Source organism: Aythya marila, assembly GCF_965140915.1.
Source record: "Aythya marila genome assembly, chromosome: 19".
NCBI classification, from domain to species: Eukaryota; Metazoa; Chordata; class Aves; order Anseriformes; family Anatidae; genus Aythya; species Aythya marila.
Window position 1 is genome coordinate 7,117,470 of NC_139060.1, and position 27,392 is coordinate 7,144,861.

The 27,392-nt window shown below is 39.1% G+C and overlaps 1 protein-coding gene across 1 annotated transcript; it reads left to right on the forward strand.

Moving 5' to 3' along the window:
• Window positions 1–183: 183 nt before the first annotated feature.
• On the forward strand, window positions 184–27,392 carry SETX (senataxin). The gene is made up of 26 exons (XM_082775542.1): window positions 184–232; window positions 715–859; window positions 1,692–1,872; window positions 3,206–3,416; window positions 3,617–3,726; window positions 4,272–4,491; window positions 4,780–4,899; window positions 6,314–6,485; window positions 6,933–7,023; window positions 7,429–11,958; window positions 12,771–12,870; window positions 13,517–13,693; window positions 14,314–14,543; window positions 15,073–15,240; window positions 15,807–15,963; window positions 16,806–16,907; window positions 17,384–17,496; window positions 18,057–18,128; window positions 18,997–19,146; window positions 19,674–19,781; window positions 20,670–20,857; window positions 21,212–21,304; window positions 21,949–22,113; window positions 22,603–22,701; window positions 25,114–25,201; window positions 25,766–27,392. The coding sequence occupies exons 3-26, from the start codon at window positions 1,693–1,695 to the stop codon at window positions 26,567–26,569; spliced, it is 8,448 nt and encodes a 2,815-aa protein (XP_082631668.1). The 5' UTR covers window positions 184–232; window positions 715–859; window position 1,692; the 3' UTR covers window positions 26,570–27,392.

Sequence of the window (27,392 nt, forward strand, 5' to 3'; positions counted from 1 at the left end):
GCAGCTGCTGGGGGCCCTGCAGCTCCTTCCCTGGCCCTCCCTGGTGCTGGGGGCTGAGGGAGAAGGGGGCGTGGCCTATGGGAAAAGGGGGCGGGGCCTCGCGGGAAGCCCGCTCCTACTCCGCGCGCCCTGGTTTCCCAGCGCCCACTTCCGGCCGCGGCCCGGAAGTGCCGGGGGGTGGCGGCGGCGGGCGGCAGATGGCGGGGGGCGGCGGCGGCTGAGGGGAGCGGAGGTGAGGTGAGGGCGGGGAGCTGCGGCCGGGCCCGGCCTCGGTGGCCCCGCGGGCTGGGCTCTGAGCCTCGCTCGGCTCCCGGGGAGCTGCAGCCGGGCCCGGCGTGGCCTCAGGCACCGCTCGCTGGGGACCCCCCTTGAGGCCTGTGAGGGGCTTCGGGCGGCGCCGTGCCGGGGGGAGGCCGCCCCCTGTTCCTGTCAGGGCCGCGCCGGGCGGGTGCTGCGGCGGGCGGCCGTTACGGCGTGTCCGTGAGGCGGGGGTTCTGCCCGGCCCCGCGGGTGCCGCCGCTGCCCCTCCGGGCCGTGTCCCAGCGGTTGTTGTTTCCCGGGTCCGCTGGGACAAAGCGGGGAGGGGGGGGGGGAGCGGCTGAGGCGTGGAGGGCGCTCAGCGCCTCAAAAGGTTGGTTTAACGCGAGGATAAAGCTATTAAATCTATACCACAACGAGCTGAGCCGATTTCTGATGGTTACCGTTCCCTTCGAGGTCTCCGAAGTAGAGTTGTTACGGTTACCCGGGGCACGGATGGCCGAAGGCGTCAACCCCCGTCACTAGCTGCAGGGCAGCGTAGTTTTTTTTCCATCATGTGACCGGAGAACACCTGCACAGCAAGTCCCATCATTTTCCAAAGGTAAACAACCACGTGGCTTTTTTGTGCTGTTTTATTTTCCTTTGGGTGTGTTCCACACGAGGACACGCGTCTTTCAGCTTTATCTTGATTCCTCTTTTGCATTCCTTGTTGTGTGAAGTGCCAGTGAGTTGCCACTGTTCAGTTTTTACAGTCACTCCAAGCGGTCAGACTTTTACAGTATTCCATTGAGTTTTTTAGACTGGTGTGACCTGGGATTTCCGTAGTGCTTCTTGGTGAAGAAACTTCGTTTTTGAAGAATGCAGGTTGTGAGCATTTTATGATGCTTTCTCACCATAATAATAAAGATAGGAAAGTCCTCCATAAATATCCTTTCCTTTTTGACAATAGGGATTTGTTGACCTATAATTTTTAGCAGGAGACTAAGAAAAAAGCCAATTAAATGTGGTACTTATTAGACCTAGGTTTCATATGTATCAGCAAAGCGACAGATGGAAATTTAGCGTTGTGCTTCTTGAAAGTGCACAAGCTTGAGCAAGGGCTTTCTGGTACGTAAAGCAAATTTTCATGCGTTGCTGTTCAGTAGTTTGAAAGTTATGTAATGCAACTTCTTCACAGTGCTGCGTTGATAATGTTTGCCATGCGGCAGGATGGCAACTTTTGTGTAATGCTTTAGTCTCTATTTCTTTGTTTAATTGCATTTTCTTGTGTGATATAAAAGCAGTTGAGAGCATAAGCAGGTGCATAGCTAATGAGTTGCATGAATCACTCCATCACTCATTACGTTTGGAAATGAGGTTCTGTTGTGACTGAAAGGAAATGCTTGGCTGCTCGGTCTTAAGTCTTCTGTCGATCTTTTTCTTTTCATCTAAAGAATGAGCACATGTCGATGGTGTACGCCGAGTGGTCCTGACGCCACTGAGTACCTGAGGAGCTATGCTTCTGGACGGCTGTCCCCGGAAGATCTTGAAGGATCCAACGATGACCTCTGTTACTGCTTGGAGTGTGTGGTTGAATACCACAAAGCAAGGGAGAAATTGCCAAGCTTGCATGAGGTAATTAAGCGTTTTCACTACTGCACTTGACTGAGCAAGGAGAACTTGGAAGTGAAGGAGAATTTTAGGAGGGGCTTCTGTGGCCTTGCATTAGTGTACGGAGAAGGTTTGTGCAGGGGTTGTCTTACTAGTTTGGGGGAATACGGTATCTTGCATTTTAACCGTGCTTCTCTTGTAACACAGTACAAAAAAAGACCTGCTTGTTTTGCATATATTCAAATTAGCAATAACTAAAAGAGTATTGGCGAGTTTCTGACTAGACATTACAGTTTGAACTTCATGGTGTGGTGATTTGAGGTCTGAAAGAAGAGACCAGCTGCCAAACAAACTGCTCTACTTGTGAGGTGTTCTCTTTCTTCCTGCTTTCAGTTTCTGTTCAGTTTCAGATTTGTTCCTTTTCTGGTTTTGTTTTCATTTCTCATTCATGGTTACAACAATGAATTTCAGAGCTGTGATCATACAAGCATGTGAGACTTTAATTTAAAAGCAACCAAAAACGTTCCAAAATTCTTATTTTATTATAAGCTGTTCATTAGCATTAAGTTACATATTTTGGAAAGCTTATTTTCATATGTATGGTGTGTGTATATGTATGTCTGTAAAATGAATGCTCATAGCTAAGTAATCATAGTGCAGGTGTCTAAACAATTGCTCTTCAGATTAAGCTAGATTTCTCTGAAGTCCACAATCATGCATATCTCTGAAGGGCAATCCCACCTGAGTAAAGACTGGAAATAAATGGGGCAACTGGACCACTGATGGTGCCTTTTTGTTTGTATTGATTGTAGGAAATAACTTGATTTCCAATTGGAGCACTTGCTTTAGATGGCTAATACTGTGCGAGAAGAATCCTGTACAAATATTCAGCAAGTCAGTCAGTCTGCTTGTGTTGGTTACACCTTTCCACTGATACATTGCAAAATACACAAGAAGACAATATTTTAAAATCATCGTTTCTCTGTTTTGGAGTATGACTGTTTTCTGTACTGTGAGCTTCTTCATGTTGGCCAATGGAACAAAACTTTTTTGTGTAATCTATGGCCTGAAATATTTATTAAAGCTGTTTAAGAGATACAAAAAAGCTTGAAGTTTGACTGCCACTCTCTTTTTCTTTAATCACTTTATAATCTTATTTTTGACGTGAGAATGTTGTGATTTATGCAACCTGAATTCTGTGTCAAAACTTTTTCACAGCATGCTTGGAAAGAAACTTTTCAAAATGAAATTGTACATTTTGAAAATTGAGTCAGGGTTTCTGCATATAATAATAAATGTACTTAATTGCTTTCCTTAAAAAAGAAAATTTTACACTTTTTTTATTCCTTCTGAATAGGTTTTGTGGGAATTGGAAACCTCCCGTCTCATAGCCCACATAGGAAAATCCATGGAAGAAGAAGCTGGAGAAGATGATGAGTTATTTATAGTGGATGAGAATGGAGAGACACAGCTGTCTGGTTACATAGGTCCAGATTTTGAGAATAACCTGCGAGTGCCCCTTCTAGAAATACTGAAATACCCGTATCTGCTGCTGCATGAGAAAGTCAGTATGTATCTTGTAGCATATAGTTGAAAGGCATGGTGCTGTTTGTATTGTAGGAGATAAAAAATAACAAATATTGGCTAAATCAAAGTACCTTTTTTTTTTTTTTTTTTTTTTTTTTTTTTTTAATCGAGTAGTTGAATTTCTTTTTTGTTGTGTGAGCTTATAAATGAGTTCTTACTGTAACTGTGTTTCTCCTTTTAGGTGAGCTGTGTGTAGAAGTGCTCTGTAGAATGGAACATAGTCACGACTCGTTTCAGGTCTTTGAAAAATATCCAGGAATTTATCTCTTCTTGGTACACCCGAATGAAGTGGTAAGTTACGTTTTCTGTTCCACTAAAAGTTAGTTTTAAATAACATCAGAACAAATTCTTATTTTTAACAAAAAGATGAGAAAGTGTTTGCATTCAGAATGTTAAGTGCTCGATCTGCCTTTTTTTTTTTTTTTTTTTTTTTTAAGAATATAAACAAAAATGAGATTTCAGTAGGAGTGCAGTTACTCTTCCTGAAATAGTGAAGACTCTTGTACTGCTTATAAGATTATCTTGGACACCAATGTGAAGTAGAGAATTTCAGGTTGCCCTGAGAAATGGTAAAAGATTTATTAATATTGTACTTCAGTTTCAGCAAGTATTTTCTTAGAGCTTCTCAGCTCAAAGAATGATTCCACCTAGGCAAGAAGTGGCAAGCATCCTCTTCTGACTGCGCAACTTGACTGTTGTTGTAGTATATGGTTATGCAGATAATAAATATTGGTTTAAAAAATATGGTGTCCTGTTTGTAGTAGCAGTGACTGTTAATTGTGCAGCATTGTGATCTTAATTTGTACTTGATTTATATTTTTTGTTTTAATTCTTAGATTCGTCGATGGGCCATTCTAACAGCAAGGAATTTAGGGAAGGTTGACAGGGATGACTACTATGACTTACAGGAAGTGTTGGCTTGCTTGTTTAAGGTCATTGAGTTGGGGCTTTTTGAAAGTCCAGATATTTACAGCTCTTCAATGATTGAAAAGGGCAAACTCATCCTTCTGCCTGCTCATTTATATGATACTACCAACTACAAGAACTATTGGCTAGGTGAGTATTTCTGATCAGAAATGAACTCATACCTGTAATCGCTCTTATCTGGTAAGCACTTCAGAGCTCTACTATTTCAAGTAGATGCTGTTTATTTTGGGGAGTGTCAAATGGCAAAACCGAACATTGCACAACTTCAGTAGTGAGATGATACTTAGTTTCACACTGCTGCTGATCTCTTCGATCAAGTGTTACGCTGGTAGTGATGTTTGGAAAGTAGTGGTGCTTTGATTTGATGAAAGTTGGACAAATTTTCAGAAATAGGTTGTTTGTTTGTTTGTTTTTCAGGGATTTGTATGTTGCTCACAGTGCTGGAAGAACAAGCTATGGACTCCTTGTTGCTGGGCCCAGACAAACAGAATGATTTCATGCAGTCAATACTTCACACCATGGAGAAAGAAGCAGATGGTAACTAATTCTGGCTGCTGAGATTAAGGCAGTTCCTGGTCTATTTTTCATCTTTATCATTTAATTGAGGACATTTTTAGTAGTGTAGTGCTGATGTGATAAAAATCTCAGCCATGAGGCTTATTTCTCTTCTGGGAGATGGTTAATATTTTGGAATATTTGGACAATCCTTAAAAATACTGTAAAGCTACATTCAAAACAAACTCCTTGTTGGAGAGAGGATGGTAGTAATTTGAGAGGACAAATCAATCATTTCTACCACGTCATTTTCATGTAATATACAGGTTGTGTGGGAGCAAACATTTCACTGTGGTGCGAAGTTTAAATTTTGAGCCCTAAAGTAGAGAAACACCTTCTTTTGACTTGTTTGAACTGGCTTAAAGAACTGACTTTTTTCTGTCCATCTTGTTCGTCCTTCCATTTTGTTGTGTCCCCCTCCCCAAATGTTTGCAATGTATTATGGAAAAACTGAAAATTTGTTGTTTTTAACAGCTTATTCAGAAACTTGGAGATTTTATTTTTTGTATGTATATCTTGATTTCAAGCTGTGATTGTTTTTGCATTTTTTATAATCTTTTTTGCAACATAGGCCTTTTAAATTAAGAAATAATTAGTGATGGTAACAAAAGGAGGATGATCCTACAAGTTGCCTAGCAAATGTTAATAGTGACAAGAACTGCAAGACATTTACCACGTACCTTACGTGTCAGGAAAGTTCTGAGAGTTGTTTGTTGGCAGATGATGATGAGTCTTCCAGAGCTTTACTGCAAGCCCAGGTTGAATAGGCATCTGAGTTTGAGGGAACCAATTTTACAGATGGGAATGTAGACTTCAGAATTCAGACTGGTAGCCCTTGTGCTGTCCTTGTAGCCTGTGTGCCATAGCATAGCTTTAGAACAGCACGTGAACTCAAGAGTGGCTTTGCCTCTCAGAGAAAATAAGTAGGTCTTTAAAAGCTTAGTATCTCTGAGGGTATGATATCATCTCACCTTATATGAAGAAGGAATAACACAGATTAAGGACAGTGAATTGGTTCTGTCTTAAATTTGAAACATAAACCGTCACAGCATGTAAGTAGTATTCACTTCTTAGAATAACACTGCAAAAAAATAGTGTGGAACAATCCGTTTTACAATCTGTTTTATAGAGTAGGGAAATCCTAATAAACTATCCAGGTTCCTGTTGATTAAATATGACGTAAGCACCAGTGTCTGTATGGATAAGTGATTTTTTTTCCTCCTTTTTCTTTCTCTGGGTTAAAAAGCATAGTTGTAACTTCCATACTTATATAGATATTAGTGTTTAGTAAAAAACACGCCTAACCAATGAAAAACCACTAATTTCACCTTGAGCTTAGTCCAAGAATGGGCAGGCCTCTTGTATTTCAATTCTTACCAATATTTGTATGTTTCAGATGATTCTACTGACCCCTTCTGGCCAGCGCTGCATTGTTTCATGGTTATTTTGGATCAGCTCGGATCTAAAGTATGGGGTCAGCTTATTGATCCTGTCCAAGCCTTTCAAACCATTATCAACAGTGTGAGCTACAACAACGAAATAAAAAATATACGCAATAGCTTTAAGAGGTCAGTTTTATTAAGATACTAGGACAGATTTTATGATTTTGATTTATGATTTTAATATTGGGTAGCATAGCAGCTTGGTCTTGGTTTCCTTGTCGGTGCTGCCTTAATTTATGCTGGGGGGAGGGAAGTGGCAAGGAGGAAAATCAGGTCATGCCAACTAAAAGCTGTGAAAAGTTGAGGTAGGGCCAATAAAACTCTTGAGATTACTTCAACAAGTACGCTTACTTCCTTTCGACTGCTTGATGCCTGGTATACTTTTCAGGATTTTTTCCTGAATCAGGAGGGCTGCTAACTGTTTAGTGCTTAATGTTATAACCAACTTGCACGTGAGTTTAAAGAAGACTGCCATGTATGAGGCCATGTATGAGACTCTTGACAGAATTATGAGAATTCCAGAATTTTCAGTGAAATTATATAGTTATATTTTTTTTTGGTATTTCTTCTTAGGACAAAAACTGAACCGGAGCCGGACTATGATGATGAAATGGTTACTTGCAGTCAGATCGTATATAATTATAACACAGAAAAGCCTCAAAAGGTATTAAAAATCTGATTGCCTTCCTTTTAACTCTGATCACTGAATGACACTGACAATTTAATCTATAATACATAGAAGGGAGAATGTTCGCTTTCTACTGGTAATGTTCATAATGTTGCAAATCAAGAATATTAAATCATTATTGTGTGATTTTGTGGAGGGTTTTAAATTATTTTTAAAGTAAATCCAACACTGCACTTACTTCATAGGTTACTCTGTAAGAACTGATTTCTGTTATCTGTGTGTGTTCCATCTTATTTTCTTGTCTTTCATTTAATTTTGATTTATGATATGAGATCTGCTATCAATTAACATGTTTGAGAGAAAGTAACATGGTTAGGAAACAGAAAGGCAGATCAAACTGTGCAGATATGAATAATGATGCATGGTAAATTTTTTTTTCAGGATACTGGATGGAAAACTGCCATTTGTCCGGACTACTGCCCTAATATGTATGAAGATATGCAAACACTGGCTAGCGTGCTTCAGTCTGATATTGGCAGAGATATGCGTGTTCATCACAGCACGTTTCTGTGGTTCATTCCATTTGTGCAGTCGCTTATGGATCTCAAGGACTTGGGTGTAGCATATATAGTAGAGGTCATTCACTACCTCTGCTCGGAAATCAAAGATATTCTCAATGAAAGAATCCGGCAGTGCGACAAAGTCTCTGAATTTTTTCTCTTGATCCTGGTGTCAATTATTGAACTGCACAGAAATAAGAAGTGCCTGCATTTGCTGTGGATTAGCTCACAAGAATGGGTGGAAGCAGTGGTGAGATGTGCTAAGCTTCCAGCAATAGCATTCACACGGTGCTCTGAAAAAACATCTGGAAACCACACGAGAAGTCCATCTTTACAGGCTTCTAACTCTGTGCAGCACGCTTGCGTCCAGTTGATACGCAGCCTTCTTAGAGAAGGCTATCAAATCGGTCAGCATGCTCTCTGCAAGAAATACCTAGACAAACTCAATCTCCTTCTGCGAGGAAATCTATCTTTAGGTTGGCAGCTGAACATCCAAGAAACTCAGGAATTGCAAATGTGTTTAAAGCAGGTTATAAGAAGCATGAAGGGCAGAGCACTAAATGCCTCTGTACCTGTGGAAAACAACATAAACTCTACAACTTCGCCTACTGTTTCTGTGAAGCAAGAGAAGTCTGTACCCAGTGACGGATATAAGATGGGTGTACACGGCAGAGATGGCCTTTGTTCACCATTTGCCTTCACGGCAAAGGAAGGTGGGGATGCAGATTGTCAAGAGAACTCTTTCTCTAGAAGAACTAGTGCATGGGAAGAGGAATGTAAAGATGCACCTAAAAATTCAAGATCTTGGACATCTGTGAACTGCCTCTCGGTGAATATTAAAAAGGAACCTAGTGACATGGCGCCTCAGGAATGCAAACAGAACTCTTTCACAACAGAAATGTATGGGAAAGTTAAGGAAAATAGGAACAATGATCTTGTGTCAGGGAACTGTGGTATGGATATTCAGTGTTTTAATCCAGATGCCCAGTGTTCGGATTTCAGAAGACGTGGAGAATTGGAAAACAAATGTGAAGCAGAACCTGTGACACCAATGCATCTGTCTGCTCAAACTAGTTTTGGTTCTCCGGAATGTGTTTACAGTTCAGATGTAAAGGAGAAAAATGTGTCTCCTGGTTCCTCATCAAAGTTTAAAGTAGATGCACATAAACTCAAGAGTTTGAAAATAAAGGTAGAGAAAATTGAATGGCCTTCAGGACAGGCGCCACCAGAGCCATCACATGATTTGAAAAGCTGCAGTTCAGCAACAAGTGCAGCAGAAGCAGACCAACGTGTATGTTGCACAGGAAAAGACTGTTTTAAACATCAGGGAGTGAATACCATGTATGGAGATGGAAAATCAGCAGATAATTCAAGGAGTTTTGGAAGTATGCAGGAGAAAAGTGCTTTTCAATACAGAACGGTTCCCGTTAAACAGGAACCAAAAGAGATGCCATTAGACTGCCTCAGCTCCTCTAAAAATGAGCCTGGCTTGCAAGAAAACAAAAGTGTCAGTGCTTTGCTTTCAGGGATTAGGGACAAATTACTGCAAAAAGTATCCACTCAAGAAAAATCAAGTTCATTTTTGACATCTGTGTTTAAGAAAGACCCTACCATGCAAGCTTCAGACCAGGGGCAGGCTAACTTAGGTGACTTAGTTAACTATGACTGCAATGGTCAAATTTCAAAGACATGCTGTATAGGTAAAAATTCAGCAAGTGGTCATGTTCCATCTAGCTCTGAAAATAAGGGGGATGTATCCAACGCTGCTCTAATCAGTCCACTAGCGATAAAGAGTGAATCAAGTGACAAGTTAGTATTTTCAAAATATTTCAAGAGAGACAGCGATTCAGCGGGGAAGAAAGAGAAGGATTTTGCGAGGATGGTTTCTGAGGATACTTTAACAGACTCACAGCTTGATACAGATCTTAGTAAATTATCTTTAGCTGCATATGCAAAAAGTATCAATTTTCCCTTAGATTCAAGTCAGGAAAGCTCAATACATCACAATGTATGTGAAATTAAAAGGAAAGTGAAAGGTGCTGTAAGATCTTCCAACAATGCCCAGAGTAACAAGTCTCCCTGCTATGCAGAGTGCCTTGACAATGAAGTCATTATAATTTCAGACTCTTCTGATGAAGAAAAAGGTGTCACTGCCCAAGAGGAAACAAAGAATGAAAATGTGTGTCCTGAAAAACAGCCTTTATCAGAAGTGCAGTGTGATGTTAAAGATACTACGTTAGAATCAAAGATGCCAAGCTCTCCCTTGCCACTTGAAGACTGTGACTCTCAGTACTTCGAGTTTGAAACAGAAGCTGATGTCTTTTCAGTTTGGCAGGATACTCAAGCGTATAGCATGGAAGAAACTCAAGAGTATAAACAGGACTGTGCTTCAACATCGGTTAATAATAATCATTCAGATAGCTCACCGAAGGATCACACAAATGAATGGGGTTATGATACAGATTACGTAAGTGATGATGATATGGAAAAAGCAGACTCAACAGAAAAGCAGATAAATATTTCTTGTCAGAAAGAAGCTGATAATACAGAAGAAGTAGCTAATTCAACATTGCAAGAATCTTCTAGTAAAGAAGATGCAAAAGATCAACTGGAGAATTCTACAGACAAAAGCACTGTTGATAAAGGCTTTGGTCTGAATGCAGAATCGACTGAACCCAGAGCATCTACTTCTAACATCACTTTAGCTTCGAAATTGGCACTTAAGAAAAATACTCTGAGCCCACGTAAGAATACAGCAAAATCTAAGGTGGCAAGAACCATTCAAAGAAGTCCTAAAACAACGTTTCTTAAAGCAGCACAAACTAAAAAACTGCTTCAAATTGCATCAAAAAGTGCTCAGCCTGGCAGGACGTCACCAGCTGTGGTTCCTCCGAAGAAAGTTCGTCAGTGTCCTGCACCAACGTCAACTGTAGAAAAACTTGGGCTGAAAAAGGCACCACGCAAAGCGTTTGAGTTATCCCAGCGCTCCTTAGAGAGTCTAGCTCAATTGCGTAGCTATGGTAAAGCTGCGGGGAAAGTTGGAATTACAATGAAACAGAAGGCTAAACTAATTGCACCTCAGAGTTTGTCTATAAAGAATAACAAAAAAATGCTGGCCTGCCAAGATCTTCAGTTTTTAAGGCAGACGAGGCCAAACAAAAGTGTTAGAGTGAAAAATTTTGCCAGAAGTTCTGAGAGTAAAAGCAAAAAAGTTAGCTCAATGGATACAAAGTCTGTGAAGCAAAAGGCTAATTTTTTTGATGGGGCATCTATCGAAGGAGCTGTTGACAAGCAAAGAGAGAAAAAAATGGAGCAGACCTGTTGTGCCTCTGTCAGTGAGAAAGAACAAATCAAAAGTGTCTCTGGGAAGAAGGAGGCTGTGCAAACCACGCATGGCTCTAAAATGCCTGGTTCTTCAGACTCAAACAGAAAAACAAAGGATAGCAATGTGATGGTTCCTCTGGTACCTGTGGCTTCAAGTCTGTGTTCTGCTGCAGCTGTTGGAGATAAAGATAGCTCTTCAGAAAGAGGTTGCATTGTCCAGCCTGAGTTGGAGATGGTAACATCAAATGAAAATGGATGTAAACCAAGTGAAAACAGTGAGGAGGAGGAGGATGATTTATTTTTAACTCAGTTAGATCCTGTGGATATGGAGTTGTGTTCCCAGGAGGAAGATTTCAAAGATACTTCTATTGCTAGTAAAAATACAGAGGAAATGGAAGTAGAAACTGCTGAACAACTTCATCAAAATGAACCCTTGACTATTGTGAAATGTAAATACAAAGACTGTATGGAAAAAGTGGAAAAAACAGGAGAGTACTGTGGTAAACATTCATCCACCAATTCGGAATCAGATCACTTGTTTGCCAAGCCTTCTGCCCTGCCACCTTCTAAAACAAGAAAGCCTTCCACTACCAAAATTTTCAGTTCAGTAAGTTCTTCGCGGAATGCGGCCTTCAGTAAGGATCTTGAAGATGTTAAAAAACAGCCACCAACACCAAAAAACAAAGTGAACACAGCAAAACCTGTGGTAAGACCACCAAATGGAAAGACTCTACCAACAGGAAATCAAACGTACAAAACTCCAAGTTCTAGTAATACTCCTCAACCCTGTGTTTCTAGAAACGTTCTCCAGTCACGAAATGTGCTTATCAACAATGCTTCAAACATACCTAGAAGGTCTGTCCGAGAAGAACGTGCTTCCTTTCTTGGCGCTCAGCAGCGTGATCACAGTATTTTTGTTACAGAAGTCTTGAAGTGGACCTACGAAATGTTTGTGAACTCCAGCCAGTTTGGACCTCCAAGTAATCTCGTGCAATCCATAGTGGCCTCTGTTCCTGTCAGATTTCAGGGATACAATGACTACTTTAATACATTTTTCCCCTTGATGATGCTAAATGCCTTTGAAACAGTAAGTAGTTATCTAGTTCTTAATTTCTTTTCATTAAACCTAGTAAAATTTGGAAAGAGATAAACAAGAGAATGTAAAACATTTCTTAATGTTCTGAAAATGATGTCACCTGGTCGGTTCAGATACGGATCTGAATAGAGCAATGATTTAGGGCAAATAATAAGGGCTTTTTTTGTACTCATCCACAGTAATGTGTGAAAGGAGGAGAAAAGAAAGTTGTTCCTCTTCATAGCATTTAAAGCTTGAAACAGCAATTTTTGTTTTAGAAACAGAGGTTTTTCAATTACAGCTTCTGTAAAAGAGTAAGAATTTAACGTTTGGATTCATGTTGAGAACTTAAGTGGGAGGGTAGGTTAATCTAAGTAATATTGTTTTTCGAAACAATTTAATTTTATAGTTTAATAGAAAGCACCGTTTCTTCAATGAAAAGCTGTATGCTCTTAAGCTCAGTCATCGTATTACTTTTCCAGTAGAAATATGTTAAAAAATGAAGTCAGTATCAGGATGATGCTGGTATTTAAGGTGAAAATGCAAGGCAGGGAAAACCCATGTTTGTTTTGAAGGGATTTGTAAGAAAGGTATATTCAAAATGACAGGAAAAACAAAAATCATTTTTCTTGCTGTGTATGTGTTCATATGTAATGTGTATGCATATGCTAAAAAGAAACAGTAAGACTTTTCTATGTCTTTGACAGTATGTTAGCTTTAATTTATTTCTTCCTAGTATTTTTACTTGGAGTCATGATAAGCTGTGCTTCTGAATTGCTAAACCTTTCTAAATATTTTATGGCCTTTTACTTTCTAATATGCAGCTGGCACAAGAGTGGGTAGAAAACCAGAAGACAAGGGAGAGGAGTTACTACTTCCACTTACAGAACTTCTCTGCGGACATGAATACAGCGGATTTTATAGGTGAGTGTCTTTTTCTTTATTTTTTAATTATTATTTTAATTAAGACCTTGTTTTTGTTTTCAAGTAGACAGTGCCTATTAATGAGCCAGAACACGTAGGTAGAAATAAGTACATGACATAAGCATGAGTGCCTTTTGCAATTTTCTTATGTGAATTTGGAAGAATTTTAGGAGGATTGGGTGACAGCTTTTTTGCCCTGCTATTTAATTTTTCTTTTTAAAATACAGGTATAGATTCACTGGATGAATTTAAGGTGCATTACCTGGCTAACCTGATACATTTTGTTTGCTGCCACAGTTCTTCAGCTCTGAAAGTGGTGTCTTGAGTCATAGAATTGGAGCAGCATTGTAGTAGGAATCTGGGTGATATTATCTCCTGGTTTTATACCCACCTCACCATGTAACTTCTTTTAGTAAATAAAATAGTCTTTGACTTGCTCTGTCTTTACACAGTTCAAGCTTTAAGAGTGCAGGATGAAGTTAATAAGGGTTTTCCTATAGCTTTTAGAAGTTATCAGGTGTAGGTATTACATAATAATTACATAATTATTACATAATATCATGTTAATTGTAGCTTTTTACTAGTCAAGGAGTAGTTTTAAAAGGAAAACGGGCACTGTTCTAACTTTTAAATGTGTTTTGGGTAGCTCATTTTCGAGAAAGTGATTTGGCAAAGCAGCTTCATCCAAAGGAGGATGACGTAATCTTTTTGGTGGTCCGAAAGACCAAAGACGCCTTTGGGGAAGACGGCGAGATGGAGGACCATCTAGTGAATCACGTTGGTCTTGTGACGCGATTTTCCCGTGCATCTGGCTGTTTAACTAGTAAGTAAACAGGCTAGTGTTTCATGGTACAATTCTTTTTTTTGTTACATCTGGCTGAAGAGGCTTGTAGTATAGCACATAATTGGGGGAAATGGATTGTTTTTTTTTTTTTTTTTTTTCACTGCAGCATGCCTGTTTTGTACTAAAAGCTTTTTAAAAAGAAAAAAAAAGGCAACTGAGGCTGCAGACCAGGTCTTCATGCATTTTGTGTGGACTTCAATGCACATGTTCATTCTTTGTTTTACAGCAGAAACTAATGAGTAAGTGCTGTGCATGCATCTTCAGGAATGCAGTACTGTACGATACAAAGTGCCATGAATTGCTGTGACGTAATTGTGTAAAACCTTCACAATCTTCTCTAACTGGCATTATGAACTACCAAGTTTCCTAAGTATTATGATCAGTGCTGCCTGATGAAAACAGCGATGGTCTGGCTTAATGAAATGACTGATATGATCAGAGCCGTTTTAGAGAGTAGTATTTTCCCCCCAAGAATTAGTTGTTTCTATCTAATAGAAAGCAGCACCTGGTTCTCTGTATAACCTGTTTGAATATCTTCCAGTTAACATTCTGAATATTTGTTGAATTAACGTGTTGTCATTTTTCCCCACTTTTAATAGGACAAAAGGAGCAGCATACTGTCTGTCATCTTTCTGTGCAAACTCGAGGCAATTTGTCGTTCTTCATAAATACACAAGTGAAGTGCATAGTGGTTGGCTCCCTAGTGACTGCACAACGGATGTTCAAAGCTCTACTACTATTGAGCAGGAGTCCCTTGGCTAAACCCATCATAGAGCCAGAAGTCAACGATTTCTGTCCAAGAGACTTGCCTGTAGCTCCAGAAAGTTCTGTAAGTTCTAGTTCTGGACCTAGGAGAAGCGGTAGTTAAAAATGGCAAGTGGGCACTTGGCTTCTGAGAGTTCGGCAAAACTGGTTTTGCATGCTATTTTTGGAGACAACCAAGTACAAATAGTCCAGTTTAAAAAAGCACTGAGTCAGTCTGGTTTTCAGAGTCGGTTGATTGGTTGGATAGAGAAGGAGGCTGAACTTATTCTGGTGTTTCTGTTGCACTGTAATCAGCTTTCTCTTTTTTTTCCCCCTCCCTTGCTAGAGGTAGTGGTGTCTGTTCAGGAAATAAGGCTTCGTATGGGGAAGGTAATGCAAATTAAGTCTTGTAGAGGAGACAAAATCTTCATTGCCGCTTTTGAGTCAGAATCGGATATACATCTAGAGGAAATGTGGAATCAAAAGCTTTGTCCTTTGCGTTTTTGAGTCTTAGCTAGGGGGTGGGGAACATTCTGAAGATAGATAAAATGAGTGTGGAGGGTTTAGTCATGATTAAGTAATTCATTATTTTTCTTTCTTGTCTGTTCCTTCAGGCATTTTATATGAATGAATACAATGAAGATCAAAAGAGAGCCATTGAGACAGCGTATGCCATGGTAAAACAACATCCAGGGCTTCCCAAGATCTGCCTCATTCATGGACCACCTGGAACCGGGAAATCAAAAACCATAGTTGGACTTCTGTCTCGTGTCTTGAGAGGGGTAGGTGAATATGATGCAGTCGTCGTGCTGGTGTCTGGTTTCCCAACAGAAGTCAGCGATAGCTGAATGGAAGTGTAACACTGGTAATTGCTAGTGATGTAATTCATTAAGCTGAATGAAAACCAGCACTGAATAAGCTGTAATGGTGGAAATAACACCTTTTGGACATTTTGGAAAATGCTTGTTTTATGGAACTTAGAAGGTAAAATTAGAAGAAAACATACTTGCTGAACATGTAAATTGGTAGTAAACATTTACTCATTATTATATCAAAATACTAAGGTGTTTTTAAGAGTGTTATTTGACCTGTCCAATTTAGTTGTTTTCACATTAGCATTCAATGGATTCATCAAGTAGATAATTGTTGAAAGGAATTTGTGCGTATAGTATTTATGTGTTTGACTTGCCTTACACTGAATAACAACAGGTATGCTTTAAGAGCCATTCAGTTACAATAGTACCTATTCCCTGCATGCTGATTAAGATGAGTGTAGAGTCTGGCTTTTAAAATAGGAGTGAATACAATCTAAAGAGACTATTCTGGTTTATTGTTAATTAATCTACAGAACACTAGGAATGAGAAAACAACTCAAAAAACAAGTTCCAAGATCAAGCCAAACCGTTTTCTAGTTTGTGCACCATCCAATGCTGCAGTTGATGAACTCATGAAAAAGATCATCGTTGCATTTAAGGAAAAATGCCAAAACAGACAAGAGCCCTTGGGTATGGTTCATTTAAAAAAAAATATCTGTTTCTCTGTTAGACAGACAAAACCAGAAGGAGAAACTGGAACAATTGATTAGGTATAATACTTCTGTGTTGCTCTAGGCAGCTGTTTTCTCTTGCAGAACATGACTGGCACACATACTGTTGTTGATTTTAATTTGTTTTTCAAATAGGTATATGTTTAAAAAGGAATGAATTGTACTGTGTCTTTATATAGACATTGACCCTTTCCTCTTAGTGTTAATATGAAGTCACCACTTTTAAGTACCCCTTAAGGATTTGAACACAGTACTACTATTGTATTGAATAAAATTGGACTTCACTGATCACCCTAAACAATCTGAACATTTTGATGTGCCAGAACCTTTCACTTTTTTCTCCTTCTAGTTTGTGGCTAATACAAAGCAGATGAGTTCTGAGCAAGGCATCTAGTCTGTGATGGTGGTGGTGGGAACTTTCTTTCTAACCAGAAGTTAATTCCATACCAACTGCATTACTAAATGGTACTTTTCTAATATTTTCTAGCTTAGGAATTCTGTACATTTCAGATAAAGAAGCCTGAGAATTAAGAGGTAGTTTCGTTGATTCAAGATAACATTAGTAACTGTTAAGCACAACTAAAGCATAGGCAACATCTCTTTTTCTCAGTATGGAATTACTGAATTTTTCTGTTCCTGCATTTAAATTAGTACAAATTGTTGCAGTCCCCTGAAAAGCAGAAAAGGAAAAGCCTTATGTGGTATCCATGATATGATTACATTTTATTTTTTCTTCTCAAACCAAAGTGAAAAGGTACTTAGAGAAATCTAAGCACTTTTTGACTCTGATTTTGTAAACAGGAAACTGTGGTGATATCAAATTAGTGCGACTGGGTGCCGAAAAATCGATCAACAGTGAAGTCCGGGGTTTTAGCCTGGATAAGCAAGTTGAGCACAGAATGAGTAAGTAACATACAAATCAGACTTTCCTTCAGTTTTCTGGATAATGTTATGCACCTGGTGTACTTGGGACCATGTGCTCTTTAAGAAGGTAGACCGGGTAAAAGATTTTTTTTTCTGCAGCGTGGCACGTCATACCACAGTGCTTCATAAGCATTATTTTTCTCAGTCTTATTGGAAAAGTGTCAGCTTACATACAGCCTAAAATTTAAGCAAAAGCATGGAAGTTAAGCAACGCTAAGTCTTGTGTGTTTTTTTAAAGTTAAAGCCATCACATTTAAACAATCCAGTTATGCAGCCTTTTAGAACTACAGTTGGAATCAAGAAAAGTGTATTGTCTACATTTTACTGCCCAAAATAAGGTTATAATAGGGAAACTGCAACAGAAAATGAGTTTGTCCATTCATTCTTAATGACTTAACGCAGTTACTGTAACAGTTGTTCTATTTCCTCTACGTGTTTTCCTTCATCTTTTATAGAACGAAAGCCAGGTGACCGTGACCAGGATATTCAGAAGAAAAAAGCAGCTCTGGATCAAAAGCTGGACGAGCTGTCTCGTCAGCGTGCCATGCACAGATGTGAAAAGAGAGAGGTAATATATAAGATGATGGTATTTTTAATCCTGTTTGTGTTTTTGTATTTAAAATTGTATCCAAAGAGTAAAGAACTCTTCCTTTAAGCCATCTCTGAAATGGAATGAGGAACTTTATGTCATAAATTTTGTCTGTTTATCCTAGTATTCTCAGCTGCTCAGTCATGGAACCTATGGCTCTAGGGCTGAGTAGTCATCTTACGGTTTTATCACCGCTTGATTTCAGTGTAACCATATTTATAAGGCTTAATGATTTAAAATCATTGTTTACTTCAAAGCTTTGTTTTTGTTCACATGGAAGTAAGTAATAAGGCAACCTAATATCTGAGACTTTGGAATATGTTTTGCACTTGAAATTTTCAATTTAGTTGCTTTAAAAATAGGCATTTATGTTGAAATTGTAGATTTTTTTTTTTTAATGGTAAACCATTTTTCTGTTTGCACAGAAATGTGAGAATGTAGTATTGAGTATGGGAGGAAAAAAGGTATATGGCAAATGTGTGTTAATTATTCCTGATATTTATGTGTGTTTTTTTTTTTTTTTTTTTTTGCCTACACAGAATCAAATGATAGATGAAGAAATTGGCAGACTTTCAAAGGAGAGACAACAGCTCGCTTCTCAACTAAAGGAGGTAGGAATTTATTTACAGGGCAGCTCTTGATTAAACCTCAGCTAATGTATTTGTATACTCCGTATCCTTTAATTGTAGTGTGGCGTAGAGTTGGATTTGATGTAGCTGGGAGCGTTTTGTAAATCAAGTAGTAAGTAAAGAGATAAAGAAGATAAACTGAGTAAGTTATGTTTAGTCTGGTATGAGATACAGGTGCGCTCTGGCTCTGTTTTGGGGAGGGGAAAAAATGTGGATGTGTTAATTCATTCTTAACAGATGAGGGTAAATTTAAAGGAAACACAGCATGTTGCACGAAGGAGATGATAAAAATGTACCCACTATCCTCATGTACTAGGATCTATCTTCGTCACTGCTTTCAAGTCCATTATGGTCCTACTGGAGCTGAGATGTTTAAGCCTTTCTAAGAAAAGTGGTGGCTGAAGAAGACTTTTGGGTGTGGAAAGAGATAGGTTTGAAAGTGGAAATCAGTGCTGATAGAAAACAGACATTAAGGCTGAGTAGCAAAAACTGAAAAAGCTGTTCAAAGGTTGGCAGTATGCTGACCCTCAGGGTTGTGGAGGCTCAGAGCAATGATTGGGATGGCAAACTAAACTTTGCTCACAGATGTTGCCTCTAGAGGGTAGAGGTAAAGGAATTCTTCCTAGTTTGCCACCCCAACAGCACTAATCTGTGATTTTGAAGTGAGAGTACACAGTCAAGCTGACTTTTGTGACTTTTGTTTGTAGTCATGGAGATGAGTTCCACTGGGTTGATATATACAAATGATTTGTTTGGCAGTTAGAATTGTCCAGGCAGTTAGAGATTGCTGTAAGTTGATTCAAAAACACTAAAAGAAAAGAGGAGACACGGTGTCCTGTTGTACTTGAAGGTTCGGGGACACTCTCAGAAAGTACAGGCAGATATCATCTTGGAGTCCGACATAATCTGCTGCACGCTGAGCACAAGTGGAGGAAATCTCATGGAGCATGCGTTTTGGCGGCAAGGACTTGATCCTTTCAGCTGTGTCATCGTGGATGAGGTCAGTAAAGTTCTTTAGACTTACAGCTTGTTCCATGTTTAAAGTCTGCCTTGTTCTTTGCTTAGGTTACTTGAGACTGGCTGCTGTTATAATATGTTGTGGGTCGACTGCTTCATTCCCACATTTTAACTGGTAACCAGCCTGTCCTGCCATGTAGAGCAATGAGAAGAAAAAGTAACTATAATTGCTTTTTTTGCTGACTTCTTTGGTGCTTTAATGGCAGACATCTTTTACTTTAAAAATTGTGGCTGAAGTGTGGTTCTTGCTATAGAGATTTCTGCGTGGTTGGGTTATATTTTTATGTTTGGAAAGCTCTGCCTATTTAATAATAAAAGAAAAATCTGTTTGGAGTTTTCATTAGGAATGGATTTTCACAAAAATCCTTCTATTTATTTTTCTCTTTTTTTACAAAACTTTAAAAAGCATGCCAGAGTTAATTCTGACTGTATTACAGGAAACTTATCATACTTGCCTCCACTCTTTTGGTTACAACTTCTACTTTCTTGTCCTGTTTACGTGTACAAAAGGCAGGGCAGTCCTGTGAGGTTGAAACGCTGATTCCACTGATTCATCGCTGTAGTAAACTCGTCCTTGTTGGAGATCCCAGACAGCTCCCTCCTACTGTAAAATCAGTAGTAAGTGTTCAGACTATTTTTTCTTGCTATCTATTGGGTATAGTACAAGAACAGTATGAAAAATGTGTAAAAGGGTAAAAGACAACTTCAGTGGCACGTCCCAGTACGTATCAGATTACAGCATTTTACCCTGCCAAGCAATTCTTGTGTAGTCTGGTATGTGGAGACCATATCAATGCTGTCTTCAGATGTTTGAGTAAAGCTAATGTATAAGTGTGGGTGCAGCTTCTGTAACTTACCTGGCATAGCTTCAAACTAATTTCATACACCAGTAAGAACAGCTATGACAACACAAACTTCAGTGCAGCTTAGTGCTTTGTGGTGGATTTTGTTGCTGCAGGCTCTGTTATATCATTATGTGAGCTTCAGCCAGCATCACGTTCCTTAAGCAGTGGAGGATGAAGACTACCTGTTTGTGTGGGGACTTCCTCACCCTACAGATGCCTTCTAAGGATGAAAACACAGGAACACTTTCTTGTATCCAACAGTAAGGAGGTGTTTTGAACATCTGGTAAAGAAAAGAGTTAAAGCAGTCTGCCTTTTCTAGAAGTGCAAATTTTCTGAATGCTGAGTGCTTGTTTAGAGAGATCTCACCTGGAAGATCTTCCTTTTCACTGTTGTTGTGCTTAAAATTTTAGTATGTTGTGACTCAGAAAGGAAAGTTGTCTTACTGAGGACTACACTGACAAAATTCAGATTTATGCTGGTGCTATCTAGTGAGTAAGACAAAAAAAAAAAAAAAAAAATGAAGTGCAAATAGTTGTAATTTAATCAGCGATTTAGAACTTCAAAAGAAAATATTGAATGGTTTCAAGTCCAAAAAGCAAATTCCTATTGTTAATTTGGGACCTAATTCCACAGAAATCACGTATGTTTTCCCTCTGGCAGAAAGCTCAAGATTATGGCTATGATCAGTCCTTGATGGCACGCCTGCACAGACACCTGGAAGAGCAAGTGCAGAAGAATGTTTTACGAAGTCTGCCAGTTGTGCAGCTGACTGTGCAGTACAGGATGCACCCTGACATCTGCCTTTTCCCATCCAATTATGTTTATGGCAAGGCTCTAAAGACTGACAAGTGAGTAGCTCTGTTCTGATTTCTGAGCAGGGGGGACTTCAGAGAAGAGTTTCAAATCGGGATTTTTTTTTTTAGTCTAAAAACTCTTGGAGTTGTGGGGGAAGTTGCTTAATGGAAGATGACTTGCATTTTGTCTCAATGATAGATACTTAAGTTAACTAAATCACTTAAAATAGAGCATATTCCTTACTACACAGAGTTCATTTTTAGCTCTCAGTATGTGCAGGTAACAGTGAAAATTAAGAGCACTGAAAGCTGAAGGTTGCTGGTAATTTAGAATGCTGATGAGAAATAAATGATGTATCAGTTTTTAGTATTTTTGTGGTTACTTAGTATTAAGATTGTTGTTTACAGAGCAACAGAAGAGAACAGATGTTCTTCAGACTGGCCGTTCCAGCCCTACCTCGTTTTTGATGTAGGAGATGGTCGCGAGGAGCGAGACAATGAGTAAGTCTTGTAATCCACTCTGCCAAATTGTAGACTTGCTGAGAAACAGTTGCCTGCAGAAGCGTTGTCTTCTTTCCTCTCTTGTTCCCAATATGCATCAAGTAGCCAGAACTGCATTTTCAACTTAATTTTATTTATGTGTGTGTGTGTATATATATATATATATAATTTTTTTTTTTTTTTTTTTTTTTTACTAAAAGTAGGTGTTAATTTTTTAATATGAAACTAGTTTTAATCCTGCTTTGACTCTTGGGATTCACTTGCATCTAGTAGACAGTCTCTGCTAACTCTAGTAACAGTTTGACTTTCTGATTATTTTATCAGTCATTTGTTTTTTACAGCTGCGTGCCTTGGTAAGGCCAGAAGATGGCAGGCTCAGTCCCCCCCTTTGTATATTCTGTAAGGCAAGCAAAGCTGTATAATTTTAAGGGAACATGAAATGTAGCCTTTTGCTGCTAGCATTTCTCATTGTTAGTCCCTTGTCAGGGCCTGTTGGAAAGGTCTTTTGAGTATGTATATGAAGGGGGTTCCTAAAGTTCACAATCGTGTTTTTGTCTCACAATTTGCCTTCCAGTTGGTCTGAAGAGTTGAATTCGAAAGCTGTCAAACGTAATTCTTTAATGTTTCCATTCTTTCTTGTCTAGGTCTTTTAGCAATCCCCAGGAAGTGAAGCTGGTGATAGAATTAATTAAAACAATTAAAGAAAAACGGAAGGATCTGGGTCTTCGTCGCATTGGAATAATTACCCCTTACAGCGCACAGAAGAAGAAAATTCAAGAAGAACTGGACAGAGTGTTTAAGAATAACAGGTAAAGAAACCACGAGGTTTCAAATGAGTCTTAGCTCTTGCCTGTTAGTCCTTTCCTCACCCTCTTAATACCATGGCAAAAACTCTCAAACTTCTCTCTGCCAAAATCAGAACTTGGTTAGGCCTTCAGACGGGGATGTTCCAAGCATTTCCTCTTAAAATTGACGTGGCCTTTTCATACAATTTCTTAGTCATTGGTTGTGTTTGTGCTTTCATCATATTGCTTTTTTGCGTAAAGCAGACTTGAAAGAAAATATAAAGTTCCAACCTATGTGGAACCAAAGAGCTTTTCAGCAATGATCCTGGCCTCAGAAAAACACACTTTCTTTTATGTTCATACACTAAATCTTTTTTTAAGTTTAGAATCAGAAACTTTGGTCTGGATAATTTTGACAGTTGATCATTCAGAGTAGTTTATGGCATTTGCGTCAGCGTGTTGCTTAAAAATCCAACTAACAATTTAACTGTTCGATATTTTTTTCTTCAACAGCCCAGGAGAAGTAGATACAGTGGATGCGTTCCAGGGACGAGAGAAAGACTGCATCATAGTGACGTGTGTCCGGGCAAACAGCACTAGAGGATCAATTGGGTATGTCTTTCTTCAGTGCTTTGCAACTCCCATATCTAATGACAGTCTACATCTATATTGCCATTGTTTTTAAATATGATTAGTAGAAAAGTTATTAGGGAACAAGTTGCTCCAGCCAGCAGATTAAAAGCTATTGTAATGCGTGAATTGATGTTACTGCATTGGGATCTCCAAACAAAAGGGACATGGAAAATGCTAAGCATTGTTTTGCATTATGTGCTGATGAATTTGCCTGTTTGTCTTAGCCTGTGACTGTTTTTTTATGGCAGGATTGGTCTTGGAAACTTCTATGTGTAGTACTGCTGCAGGTTTTTTTGTATCTTTTGCTCTATATTGTAACTGTCAGAATGCTGCTCTCTTAAAATTAAATCCTTTTTTTTGTGACTGTTACTTTACTGATAACGTAGCATTCTGTCTGTAAAAGTACTGCTGACTAGTTACATAGGCTGTTAGGAATGTGATCAGAGCAGCTACATCTTTAATTCACAGATTAATGGACTTGAGATTTGTAGAAAGTCTCAATTCAAGCTTGCAGATTTGATCATTTACATAGGATTTTCCAATCTGAAGTAGAAGGATCTAGATACCAAGTAAGCTGTTTATCCCCCAAAATGCTACAGCAGTTATTATTTTGTTTTAATAATAATTTCTGTAACTCACTGATTGTTTTAGTTTAAAAAAGGCAATAGAAATGTAACTCCTTATAGTTCATTAGCTTTTAAGTTAATCTATGCAACAGCTGTTCACATAAAGAATTTGTTTATTTCCACACCAGGTTTTGCTAAGCCACTTAAGCTTTCCTGGTAGTAATTTCCTAATTGCTAGATAAAGGGCTTGTAATTGTGCTGACCCACGCTGATTTGGGAAGGAAAAGGACCCAAACTGTATAGTAGGCAATGATGCTTTTTGGAGATGTCTTAATCTAGTTGATTGAGTTTGGAAACTGAAGGCAGCTAAAATCTGCCAATGCTTTTGGCTGGCCTGGGACTTAACCTCTATCTGTTCTTTCAGAAGAAAAATTTACAACTTACTGCCCTGAAGGTTTATGTAATAAAGTTTTGGCAATACAATGCCTTAGAAGCTGTACTTGCTGATGACTTGGACAGCTCTGTTACAAGGTCAGGTGTCATTGGAAAGGTGCGATGGGAAAGTTTGCATCACCATTACTGATCGTCTCATAGCTGAGCAAAGTATTTTGGTCTCCAAGGTTGCTAGTCCAGCTTTAAATTTACTCTGAAGGTAACTTGCAAGAGAGTAGAAAACTCAATAAATGACAGTTTTTTCTTTTTTTTTCTTTCCTGTGACAATCATCTTGTCATCTTTCAGTTTTAAAAGCTTATAAGAATATTAAGTGTTCTTTTAAGACCATTTCTCCACCAGAAGACCTATAGAACTGTATCATACATACTGCTGGACTCGCTAATCTGCTTCTCTTCCTGCCTCTGTCCTTTTTCATGTCCTGGCCAAATCCTCTGGGATGGTTCTGGGACTTTTGCAGTCTTTATTGTAGGGGTTGTGAACTTCCTGAGTGGCAGGTCTTAGTGCCTTGACCACAGTATCAGGTATTGATGTTGTACCTATTTAAATCAAGCTGTACAAAAACTTGAGTTTCAATTGTAAACTTTGTTAGGATAGAATAAGCTGTGTATTTTGAGAGCCTTTTCATTAGAGAAGAAATGTTTGTGAAACTGTTAGTGTTTTTTTTTTCCCTCTGAAGGTTTGTTGGGATTTGAGGTAAATAAGCTATAACAGGAATGAATGTTTAAGAATATGTGAAACATTTAGCTGTTTTGGTTTCAGTACCTTGGTTGGTGATCCCACAGAAACAGGCTAGGTACTCTGATACTCACAATATGAAAATTTTCTTCTGCAAGCAATGTACTTTTCAGATCTTGGAGCATGACAAAGCAAGTCTTCCTTCATGTTTTTCCAGTGCAGGTCACCTTTGAAATAAAATATTCAAGTCCAGTGTTCGGTATTTCAGTAAAAAATTTGCCGTTAATCATGCCAAATATTATTAATCTATTTCAGTTCAAGTCAAAAAGAAACTTTAAATCTTAATAGGTGAAATGAGGTTGATGTCTTTTGTACTTTGAGGAACATTTAAGGAAGCAGCAGTTGGCACTGAGTGGATTTGCACTGAGAAAGGAAACATTGATACGAAGAGTTGGAAAGAACTGGAATTCCCTGCAAGGAATCCGAGTGGTTAAAGAATGAAAATGCAATTCATGCAAAGCCCGTCATGTGAAGCAGGGATGCTGCAATGGGATCTGGAAGTTGGCTATGAACTGTTTTCTCTGTAACTGCTTCTGTTACAGTCATTTCACTTAAGCTGAATATTGTCTCTTTCTTATAACTTACAAATCTCTTTCAAGAATTATTTTAGGAGCTTGATTTTGTTTTGTCTTTTAGGTTTCTGGCAAGTCTTCAGCGTCTCAATGTCACAATTACCCGAGCTAGATTCAGCCTCTTCATCCTTGGAAGACTGAAAACACTCATGGTAGGCACAATGTTAATTAAATAATCTTCTGTGATCTACCCATTTAGGTCAAGTCAGTTTTTGAGGTGTCTTCAGTTGTACTTTTTGAAACAGGCGTTTCTGAAAAAGAACTACATATTTGGGGGACTATAAAAGCCAAATGAAACGTGCAAGGAGTGCTCTTGAATAGGCTTAATGTCTTATGGTACTTGATTTTTATTCTTTTTCTGAGTCGTGGGGTGTTAGCTACACCACTAGAGGGCATTAAAACCATGTTTCATGCTCTGAGGGAACTCTTGGCCTGCATAAATACAGAAACTGTCACTTAAACATTAGTTCACTGATTGCTGAAAGTACTTTCCTTGTGTTACAGCAGCCAGAGTACCTATTGCTCTTTTGGGCAAGAAACTTTAGATCCTTCCATTCCAGAAGGGACATAAGTGATTTCCATTACATTTGTTGGGTACCTTGATTAAAGGAGTTGTGCATCTTCTGACACCTCTGTCCATATGTGTTGATTTCCTTCTGATAATTATTTTCTTTTGGTGTGGGTGGGGTTGTCTTTTTCTCTCCTTTATTTTAAAGGAAAATAAAGACTGGAATGAGTTGATTCAGGATGCTCAGAGAAGAGGTGCTATTATCAAGACGTCAGACCAAACCTACAAGAAAGATGCTGTTAAGATTCTGAAGCTTAAACCAACAGCACAGAAGAGGGTTGCTGGACAGCCACCCACCAAAGTAGCTGCAAAGAAGGCTCCTCCAGCACAGGCTTGTTCTTCCAGCAGTATGAGGGGTGATGTTGCAAACCCGAGTGAGGCCAGCAGCCCACGGGAACTCACTGCTGGTCCCGGCCATGCAGCGCTGCAAGGAAGCAGAGGGCCTCAACAGCCGCAGGGGGCTCAGGCTGCAGACTCCCGGCGAGCCAGCGTCTCCTCACCGATGGGGGCTGCAGCGCTCACTGCCGATCAAGAGAAACCACGGGACCCAAGGCTGGCAAGTCTGGCCAGTAGGACTGAAGCAAAAGGGAAGGAACAGGTCCCAAAAGACAGCAGTCGGTTAGCCCAGAGCCATCCAGGATCAACGTCACAGCAGTGTCTGGATGTGACCTCAGCTTCCAGGGATCGGATTTCCAGAATAGAAACTTCTAAGAAGCCCCAGCAAACAATGGGACAATGTGACATGCCTTCCGGGTTGCCTTATGCAGCTCAGCAAGAGGGTGACAGGAGAGCTCCTTTACCAAAAGACAATTCAAAAGCCATCAATGAAGGAGGTCAATGTAATAGCAGTAAGGGGAACAAAGACCCTCGTGCTTTAATGAGGAGAACATCAGAGCTGCCACCAGAGAACATACACTCGAACATTGCCAAGCGAAGAAAGACCTTTCACTGACTTCTAGTACCTTCAATAATGGCTCATTACTGAAAGTCTATTCCCAAGTTTCTATCTAGCAAAGAACGTATCTTAAAATATTTGGTACAGCTCTGTTACACTGATACTACTGCTGTCAGTAGATCCATCTTTTTTCACATCCAGTCCCTAATTGTGAAGGGGACTTTGTACCTGTCAGTTGATAGCTTTGAGCTGTTGAAGAGGAAGGTTGGGCAGCTGCATTGCTTGGAATGGCAGTGGATTTTGTCAGCTAGGAAGTTAAGGTTGTAAATGTTTAATGATGTATATTTGTACAGCATACAAAAATATTTTAAGATTTAACTTGGCAAATATATAGCCTCTTGTTTCCTTGTGCAAATGCATATTTCTTAGTGACGTAACTTCTTTTTTATGAAGAACTGAAGCAAAGCAAAAAATAAGAAATAAAGATAAAACGAGTGAAAAAAGTCCCCACACAAAAAAAGGAAAACAGCCAGAATTCTTTTTTCCCTTTTGCACTAGTAAGTCTAATTTATTTAATAGTGAAGAGTGAATGTTGAAAATGTGGTAACAATGAGTCTTCCTCATGTTCCACTAGTGCCTCAGGGAAGACTGAAGGCAGATTTACATTGGTTGAATGGAGATAGTTCTACTTATTTTGTGTATTTTATTGCCTGTTTTTATAGGAACAGAAGAGCTTTCATTTATACAAATGTGCCTTGAGTTTTGCTCTTGCTGCTGCTCTATCAGCTGGAATCGTTTTCTTGTTGTGGCGGCAGCATGAACTGCAGATTAAAGCCTATGAGGTTTGTTTGGGCCCAGTGAGTCCTTGTGATGAATAATC